We start from the raw sequence: 10978 nt of genomic DNA on the forward strand, positions 1-10978 counted from the left end.
TGTCATTCCCTCACTTTTTAAATAGTGAAAATAATTAATTTACTTATTAATTAATTTGAAAAATAAATTAAAAAATTAATAAATTAATTTATTAAATTAATTAACTTATTTATTAAATTAATTAATTAATTATTAATTATTATAAATTAATTAATTATAAATTAATTATTTAAAAAATTAATTAATTTAAATATTAAGTATAATTTATAGGATATATACTTTCTTTATAATGCCATTACATATTTCTATTCATATAAAAAGTTTCAGAGCTTTTTATTCACTTTACTTTTTTGGGATTTTATGAACTGAAAAATGACAGAAATTTTTGTTTTAAAATTTATTTTAATTTTTTAAATATTTATTTATTAATTTTATATTTTTAATATTTTTTAAATATTTATTTATTAATTTTATTTTTTAAAATATTTATTTATTAATTTTATTTCTTAAAATATTTATTTATTAATTTTATTTTTTTTAATATTTTTTAAATATTTTTATTATTAATATTTTATTTTCTTCTCCCTAAAAAATTTTATCTATTTTCTTTCTTCGTGACTTCTTCGCATTTTTAACTTAATTATCGAAACATAACCTGCCTAACGCTAATTATTTAGCCTTAACCTCCATGAACCCCCTCTGGCCCACAACTGATTATGTAACGGTTGATATATAAGAATATTGGTTGATATATATAATGCGAAATACTCAGGTGTTTTTATGGATTGATTTAAGCATATGATTGGCCAGAACCATTTTATTTTAAATACTTTCTAATTATGCAATAATAAAGAGGAAGAAAAAAAATTTGTTGTTTTATCCCAAGACGAAAAAAAAACAAAAATAGAAAGAAAAACCTTATAAACTATTTATCATTGAATTCAGTTTAATGCAGATAATTTCTAAAAGTGTGCAGTACTCTCATTGAACGCCATATGCTTAATAATGTTTCTATTATAACAGTTTAATTTATTTAAACAGATCACTTTAAATTTTATGAAGTGCTTTATGCGTGATAAACTTATTTAAAAACTAATTAACGCGCATTAATAACACATGGCACTTAAACGCGTTATTTAATCCGTTTAAGGATTATGAAACGTGATTTGAAGTTCGACCTCACATCCTCACATCACTTCTCCTGAACTTTTTCATCCCGTCTTCTTTTTCTTATTCGATTGAAGGTCGTTTGCTTTGTATTCTCTTCACCTGTAGTTTGCCTATTGCGCGATTGAGAATGAAAAAAATATTAACGCTTTGCGTGACTCTTGCTTGATAGTTGCTTTTAAATTGATTTTTTTTTCTCGTTATATAATTTTCCGTTCAATTATGCCTCCAAGGCATTAAATTTAACTTTTTTATTACTTTGTGTTACATAACGAGCCTTCGGCTAAGTTACATTTCTAAAGTAATGCATTTAAATAATTTCAAGGTCACTTACATAACATGAAATGAATCATAGAACTCTATAAATCATGCCGGACATTTGGATCAGACATTTGGATGAATTCTTTATTTACATACAATACTTTATAAAACTCTTTTACTATAACTTGTTTTTTAATTAACCTCTTAACGCACAGATTTTTTTGAAAAAAAACCGGCCAAAAATACTCTAAAGTGTATTTTTTATGTAAAAAACCACACTTTAGAACATTGTCTTTTCGTATGGGGGACAATTTTGATATGCGCTTTTGTTCGATAGGAAAACGCTAATAAATAAGTGTTATAGCTTACAATCCTATGTAAATGATAAATATCAATAAAACAATTTTTTTTGTTACCTTTCACATTGTTATTTTCAATTCTCGATTATATTCGAGTGTGAAAAATTATAGCAGCATAAAATACAACGCCGCTCTAATTATATCGAGTGTGCACAGTTTGGCCAAGGTCACGGCTCGAAGGTAACGGTTTAGCGCGCTCGAATTAACTCGAGCGCACAAGTTAAGGGGTTAAATTATTTTTTGTGGGGGAAATGTTTTTCCTAGTTTAGGGCAGGAAGTTGGAATATAGTGTGGAGCTATTAAATGACCAACTCTAGCTATTAAATGCGCAGCTATTAAATGACTCTTTCAAAATGGCAATCAAGTCTGTTTTTTTCTTTTTAATCTGACATGCATTTCTCGTGATATCTCGATTTTAAACAATTTTTTCGCGATTTTCATTCTCCGTACGTCAAATAGTATTAGTGTTTTTTTATTATTATTTTGGGAATTCTAAATCAATAATAAAAAAATAAGTGTTCCTATTTAAGGACTTAGAAATTGCCATCCCCAGGGGAAGATATCGGGGATTTGACATCGTAAAATACATTTTTTGAAAATATTTCAATTTTGTATAATTTTATATTTTTGATCCATTGCACATTTCCAGGGGTCTGTTTAAAAGAAATTTGGGTCCGTTAACGGACCCTTCACAAAATATCTTTTCATAAAAACGGACCCTTCACAAAATATTTTAACTTAAAAACGGACCCTTCACAAAATATTTTAACTTAAAAACGGACCCTTCACAAAATGATTTTTTTTTAATCGGACCCTTCACAAATTTGTTTACCTTCATTATTACTTTGTTAATCAAATAAACCCTTTCCAGGGCCGAAAACAAGAAAGATGAATGTATACGAATTAAGTTTTGTCTTCGGCAGACGATTCTTCCATTATTCGTCCGAAATTAATATTCTGCGTTCAGCAGTATATGCTAAATACCACATATTTGTATGTTGCATCTCTAATTTAGAAGCAGCAATTGTTGTTTATTTTTTAAAATTTAAATTTTTTTAATTATAATTTTACAGTGTTGAGCATATTCTTGTTTGTCTTTACAATTTCAAAACTCCTTGAAAATTTTTTTTTTTTTGCAATAACGGACCCTATTTGCACAAATTCATAAAAGCGGACCCTGGTTGAAAGAATGTGAGTAAATTTTTCACAATTTCACGAAAAACGGACCTTTCACAAAATGTCTGGACAGACCCCTGATTTCAGTACATATTTCATCATTTTCATCCTTTTTCTATGCATCACTATTTTGCTCTAAATCCTTCCATTTTTCTTATTTTTCGTAATTCATTATTAATTTTTCAATAGAAAATGCAAGATATTAAAACGGATACTTACCTAAGATTTTAATCGACGAATCTTCGTTCCTTTCGTCTGAACTACTGTCATCACCAAACTTATCGTTCACTAAGTAAAAAAAAAAAAAAAAAATGTTAAATCATTAAAAAGAATTATTTACAATAACTGCTATTAAAAAACAAAACTAATAAGCACCCTGAGCTGCAAAAATAAACAAATATTTGATAGACTTTGTTTCTTTTTCGGTTTGAAGAATATTTATTACCTTTTTACTAACATGACACACGCTGCTCTACTACTATTTAATTTTTTCTCTCATTTGCTTATAGATAAATCTTTCTTGAAAATTTGTTGTATGTTCGTAAGCTAAGCTAAACAAATACACTAAGTTCTATTTGAGTTAATTTATTCATTTTTGAAAAAAACACGGTGTAGTTAATGGTTTGAAAAGATTCGTAAAAACACAATTTTCAAGTGAACAAATTGGAAAAATATAATAATTTTTAATCTAATGATTTTTTAAAAACTAATGAAGGTGTCGTAGTTTTATTTTGTCTGTACTTTTTTGTTTTCCTGAAATAACATGATAGTATGCAGTTTTCACACATCGATTTTCGTATTTTTTTTTGGTTGTCATCAGCATGAAATTAGTAAAAGTCATAAAAGTATAGTTTTTCTGCAGGATGTTTCTGTATCCCAAATTTAAAGGTATTTATTTTGCTTGTTATATTTATTTTTCCTTTTTTACTCTATTATTATGCCCTTGATTTTGATTGTTTTCTAAATTAAGAATTGAAAACTAAAAGAATCATTTGGGGAGAGTAGAAATCAACAATGCTAACCTTCCTGTATCAAAAAGTACCTCAAGTTCGAATCGAGTTAACATGTCTTATATACTAGAGAATTGATATTTAGATTGCTATTTAGATTGATATAGAGATTGCCACAGGACTCCCTCACCAGAATTTTATCATTGAAAGAATTCGATGAACGAATAACCACTAGTTGCCGTATTTGCGAAAGACCGGAAGAACTGTATGTTCACCGGAATTTGAGCTCTTGTGGTCAGAGCTGTATTAAGTTCACCGAGTTTGTGACTATTTGTCGTGACAGCTGCATTAAATTCATGGCTTTGTGTGTGGTCTATTTATATACCTTTAATTTTAAATGTTATATTCAAAAAATGATTACTAAGCAAAATTATTGATTTTCACTAATAGTTCTTAATAACAGTGCTGACGTGAAATATCCTCAGTGGTAGACGGATCATGGGTTAGAGTCCCCTTGCCGTCAGGCTAACCGTGTGAGGTTCTCGTGGTCCGTGTAACGCAAATGCGGGTTAGCTCCATCAAAAAATTCTCAACGAAGGCAAATTTCTCCCAATACTCGATCCAGGAGCTGATCCCAGGTCTTCTGGATTGGGCTCAAAATTACAAGGCTACGGAGTTGAACATTAGTGGTCGTAAACCCAAAAGATTGGGTCGGCTGTTCAACGACGGTTATAAAATAAAATAAAATAGTTCTTAATAGCGCCGCGATGGCACAGGGGATAGAGCGTTCTCTTTCCAATGAGGTGAACCGGGTTCGAATCTTAACAATGGCTGGTAATACGAATTCCGCATCCGGCTTGCTCCGACCACAGTGGTGACGTGAAATATCCTCAGTGGTAAGCGGATCATGGTAAGCGGATCACCTCAGTGGTAAGTGGATCACCTTATACTTGATCCAGGAGTTCCCTTGTCTTCGGGATCGGGTTTAAAATTACAAGGCTACGTAGTTGAACATAAGTAATCGTAAACCCAAACATTTGGTCGGCTGTTCAATTACGGTTATAAAATAAGATAAAATAGTCCTTCATAGAATCATAAGGGAAGTAGAATCTTACGAAATATTTCATACTATTTACCAATTAAATTTAGCGCAAAGTATACATTTAATTTAAAGATATGAATGTTAGATTTGGAAAACGGGGGCAAAATCGTAAGCAAACATAATTCTTCATCGAACATAGTATATTAAGTGAATAATTTCAACTTTTGTAGAAAAAAAAACTGTTTTATGTTTAGAAACAACAGTTATTGCGATCCAATCACCGGAGTTGACGAGCTGCAGTGAACAGGGGGCTTAGAGACCTAATAATTTATCAAAACATATAAACAATCTCAAAAATTTTTTAATTAATTAGCTCTAATTTATAAATTCTTACCATTATCTTCCTCCTGATTTTCAGAGGATGGTGATACCTTATCTGAAAAATTAAACAGTCCTTCAATATGTAAAAAAAATATGGTGAAAAGATGTGATATTGAACACGTTTTGTTTGGGTATTCAGTTCAAGGATTCATGTGTAAACTTTTTTGCAACACGGCAAACATCTAATCTGTAATCAAGTTCGTTTCACAAATTTTGTATTTTTGCACTATCAGTTGTTTCGGTAAATGCAATTCGTGCAATGTTTTCGGCATCGGTGATTCAAAAATCAGTTCCTCGGGCTTACCAGTGAAAAATAATTTACACTTAATCACATGGCCATCAAGATCACCGAACCTTACGCCAACAGAAAGAACGCATTTGTTGTACAGCATTAGCAGCGTGGAACTATAAAAATGTTTAGAACGAACTTGGTTATAGATTGAATGTTTGTCGTGTTGCAAAAAAGGTTATACATCAAATATTTGTAACTGAAAAAAATGTTTGATATGTTTTATTTAATATCGAGTATCATTCATAGTAAAATTTATGTGATAGTTTAGAAATTATAAATATTGAAAACAGCCGTGTCCAGGCTGTTATCAATGCAAAATGGTGACTAACATCATATTAATACTTCCGGAAAAGTTTGTACGACTCTGTGCCAGACTATTTTTGCCTATATAGTGTAGTAAACATATATTTATTGAAAATATCAATCTGTTTATCTCTATACTATAAAAATGTGAGTTATCACTGTTAACTACCTGGGAGAAAATTTAAAATCATTTATCTTTCTGTATTCATTATAATTGGTTTATCGATCCAGTTACAAGTCAAATGCAAAACTGTTTGCAAATTAAAAAGCTTCGCTTTTAAACTTAAATACTAGTTTTATGTACTATGTGAGATACAGACTTTAATATTAAAAATGGATGATATTTAGTATTAGGTGAATTTTAAAAAAATACCAAAACTTATCAATATTTCATTGAATTGTGATCCATTAGCATCAGTTATTCATAGTGGTAGTTCCGTGCCTTAACTCTTTGAAGCAGAAATTTAATTAAACATATTTCTCATACTTTTTTCATTATTTTGTATTAATTTCGGTCAAAAGATTTGAAAAATATTATTATAATACATTAAAATTTTATTAATTTATAACTATGAAATACAGCATGGAATACTAATATCTATGCGTTAAACGTAAAATCTTCCCAACTCGCCTTGCTCACTTCCAAACAATCATTTTCCAAATTTGGAATTATTTAGATTTAAGGGAAATGGTTAATCATCATTAAAATTTCTTTGATTTTATAAAATTATTGATAAGTTTTTGAATCAATAACATTAAAAAAATGTTTTTTTAAACAGCATTCTTTTTGATTTCACATTTTAGTTCAAATATGATTCCGATAATCAAACAGACATTTTTTAGTAACTCTTAGACTATTTTTTATCATTTGAAAATACCAAAATATATTTTTACATGTAATTAAAACATCAAAAAAATCTATAAAAGGAACACCGGTGTCTCATCGGCCTCAAAGGATTAACTATTGAGCCATCGCAACCAAATCATAATTCACATAATTCAATGTTTGTTTTTTCGTGCTTAATTTTAGTTTTCGCGATAGTTTAATGTTTTTAAATGCTATCAAAATGTATAATAATTCTAATTACATTTTAACATTTCTATTTAGTTTGTCATTTGAAAATATCTTCCACAAAAAGAATTCAATAATTCTGATCCTACAATAAGTAAAATTTTAAATAGGAAATTCAATTTACCTTTTACAAAATTCTGAAGCCATTCTTTTTTCCATTTAATATAAATCAATTTTTCAATGTAACTCTGTTTCTTTAAATGTGTTTGATTCGTTGCTATCTCTTCAAACTCTTCAGAGACAGAATTTGGCGTCGGATTCTTCTTCTTCTTTTTCTTGTCCTTATTCTTTTTTCCATTTTCTTCTTCTTCATAAGGAAAGTCTATTTCTTTGCTTGTATTTTTATTTTTATCTTTAAATACATCTTTTGATGGACTAGCTAACAACTTCTGTGCGTTTTTTGTAATACCTGAATATAAATATTTTGTTCTCGGATTAGTTTTCAACCAATAAATAAAATTACGGGGTGACAAGATATAATTCGAACATGGTTTATTTTTAATGCAAAATCATTTTGGAAGATGTTATGCTATCTTAGTCGTAAGAATTTTTTTTTTAAAAATAGAAGAGATTTTTTTAACAGTATTCTGCTCCATTACACAGAATTTAGATACTTAACATTTCTGCTGGCTTTCTGCTGGAATTTTTCCTGGCTTTCTTACAGCACAACAGTGGCCACCTTATTCACCAGACTTGAATCCAATGGATTTTTGTTTCAGATCCATTAGAAGACAACGTTTTATGTTAATTGCGAAGACTTTGAAGTCCTTAAAATAATCCTTTTGCAAGAAATGGAACAAAATCTTACTAGGTCAGATGTGACCTACTTAAGAACATTTAGCGACACGTTTACTGCTCGGCCTTTTGAAAATTGGTAAATATGTTACAGGTGGAAATGCTTGCATGCTAATTTAAAAATTTGATTGTGATATTTAAATTTGCATAACGTTATGTCCAAGTTATTTCTTATTCTCCTGTTAATCAACAAATAAAAATAAAATAATAATTAAATATAAATCAATTTTTAATCGATACAGATTGTCAATGTTAAAAGTTAATCAAACTAAGACGAATATGCCACAATGATCATTGCAAACGCAGCAATTGCAAGAATATTAGTGATGACCATATTATATAATTGTCACAAATTTAACATTTTTGCAAAATGACACAAATTACCCTAATATTGATCAATTTCTGGGAAGAGTAAAGGTGTACAGTAAAATCGTGGTTTGCATTAACAATTTACAATGAAGAAATCTATGCGTTTTCTCTATTGTATAATAGACGTTAATATAAAGTTATATCTTTTGGATGTTAATATTAATAGCTGAAATTTCCATTCCATGAAAGTTTAGAATCCGGAAAATGTATATTTTTGCTTTTTTTTTCCACTTTCATTGCATTTGTACAATTTATTTTAACCTTAACGTTCTTTTAGCGTGACTTGCTTTGTCAAAAGGAGATAAGTGGCAACCCAATAATTTCATCATAGAAAATTTCAATTCGCTCTGAGCGAAATATTCGTATTTTTTTCAGTATATCCATAAACAATAAATGTAAAAGAAAAATACAACTAAAAAAGTTAAAGAAGTTATTGCCTTTTAAGTAAGGAATTCAAAATTTTAAAGCAATTAAAAACAGTAATTACTTCCAATGGAAAAACGCGCTTAGCAGCAGTGAACCCAAAAGGAATTGAAACAAACGAGACAATGAAAAAATGAAAAAAATTGGATAAATATGACAACCGAAGCTGACGTCTTCAGGGGGTACCAGCTCCGGAAGTCATAAAAGCAAAACCTTTTCTATCGAGAGAGTAATTTTTATTAGGGAGAGTTGTTTTTATGTTTATTTTATTATAGTTGTGTCACGCAATCAGTTGTGTTATCTAGTTACTGGATTTTTATTTCAAGTAAGTTTTCGTTCGTACCATTCTTATGTATTTGTCTTGTTTTTATTATTCTGTATTTGCTTCTGTATTTAATATTGTATTCTTCTGTATTTTATATTGTATTCTTCTGTATTTTATATTGTATTCTTCTGTATTTTATATTGTATATTATGTATTCTATTCTTTTCCTGGACTTTGGCAAAATCTTTGGGAGACAGAGAGGGCAATTTTGGACTTTTGTCTTACTCTCTCGATAGAAAAGGTTTTGCTTTTATGACTTCCGGAGCTGGTACCCCCTTAAGACGTCAGCTTTGGTTGTCATATTTATCCAATTTTTTTCATTTTTTCATTGTCTCATTTATTGCCTTTTAAGTTTTTTAACACGCCAGTAAAGAGCCAAGTATCAATAAAGCAAAAATCTACATTGTTGCCAAAACTCTTAACAGTTTTTATTTTTTCATCACATGAATATCAATGTATCTAACTTAAGGCTGTTTTTCGAAGACTCTGTGTTCGCATGAAATAACGATTTTTTGAGAATTATATGCTATTTTCATTAACTACTGAGACTTGGCAACAGTTATTCATGCCCGATAGGTTAAGATTAGTCAGCGCGCTATATGCTTATGCAGAAAATGAAGCAACCCTCAATATAAAAAAAAGCTATAATTTTTTTGAGATGGAAAGTGCTTGAGATATAATTTTTAAATGTTCAAAAAGTATCTACAATGCTATATTATCTGGGCTCATAGAAGTTTTGCGAAAATTGAGAATTATTCGCTGATTTTTATCACTTTCATCTATGGGTGAAAATCTCGCCAAATTGGCGATTTTTTTTTAAAAAAATGCCTTTAAAAATATGTAAATTTTCTGTTCTAAAGCCCAGATTTATAGTGACATAGTTTATATTGTCTAAAATTATGGCTTTTTCCCAAGTGCAAGGTATTTAAGTTGTAGCTATTTTATTTTCTTTGGCGAAAAAGTTTCAATAAGCACGTTTTTGAAAGAGGAAAAAAGCGCAGCCTACTTAAAATTTAAAAATACTACTTTTTTTGCTAATTTGGATTCAAACATGGGAAACGACAAATCTTTCGGGGTCAACTATTAAGGCAAAATGGAAAGCTGCCAACTTATGAGCATAAATTTTGCTACTAATTTAAATAACCGTGAAAAATATTAGGCTAAGTTCCCAGTTCAACAATTGACTGGTATTTGAATGCACAGCAATTATTATACAGAAACACTTGCTTACCTCTTTCTAATTAATCGGGTAGAAAAATAATAAAAAACTTAAGTAAATAATTACTTTTTCTTTAGAAATATTTGTAATGATAAGCATGACATCATGTCGTTCTCTAGATAAAACAATTTTTAGATACATGCTTAATATCAACTAATATGAAAATCATAATAAAGTATTTGATTTGCACCTTGTTAAAACATGGTTCATAAACACACCTTACTATCAAATCAAGACTGTCTATGAGTTATCGGTACAAGTGATGGGACGATAACTTATTTTTTTGAAAAAAAATAACTTCCTTTTAGTTCCTGTCTTATCGGTATGAATGTAAATTATAAAATAACCCATATTTATACTTATCTAACACTACTGCGACATTGCCATGTCAAAAATAAATATATATATATCATGTCAAAAATAAATATATAAGGAATCATGCTAGTAATGCACAAAAGAATTAGCGATAAGCAAATTATGCAAATTTATACCTTACATAAGTTAGGTTCCTCTTCTAAATGTTTAATTAATATGAATCTAGAAATTAATTCTCATCAAGCATTTTTTTGATGAGGGTATGAAAATTGCCTAAGATAAGTTTCTCGAAAATGTTTTATATAAATAAGTTTATACACTAAAAGCTGGAATTCCGCAAAAGCCTGTGCATCGCATTAAAGTCTGTGATTAGCATAATTTTTATGTTTTGTGAATTATCCACAGGTTCAGAAAAAAATATACCTGTCGGAATTTGTGAATATTAATTCGTTTCCGGATAATAGTTCGAATAATTCAAACACCAATTCCAAACTAATTGGAACAGTTTAAAATCTGATTAACTAATTAATACACTAATTCGCTTCCTTATATATATTGTATAATGTATATATATATATATATATATATA

At 29.0% G+C, this 10978-nt stretch overlaps 1 protein-coding gene across 1 annotated transcript in view; it reads right to left on the reverse strand.

Moving 5' to 3' along the window:
- LOC107444912 (salivary peroxidase/catechol oxidase) overlaps positions 1-10978 on the reverse strand; it is a gene marked incomplete in the record, with an annotated part of 65228 nt that overhangs the window by 39396 nt on the left and 14854 nt on the right. Inside the window, 3 exon segments of the mRNA XM_071183107.1 lie at positions 3123-3191; positions 5290-5331; positions 7068-7352. Coding sequence (XP_071039208.1) covers positions 3123-3191; positions 5290-5331; positions 7068-7352 — 396 coding nt within the window.

Source organism: Parasteatoda tepidariorum, chromosome 7 (assembly GCF_043381705.1).
Source record: "Parasteatoda tepidariorum isolate YZ-2023 chromosome 7, CAS_Ptep_4.0, whole genome shotgun sequence".
Taxonomy (NCBI): domain Eukaryota; kingdom Metazoa; phylum Arthropoda; class Arachnida; order Araneae; family Theridiidae; genus Parasteatoda; species Parasteatoda tepidariorum.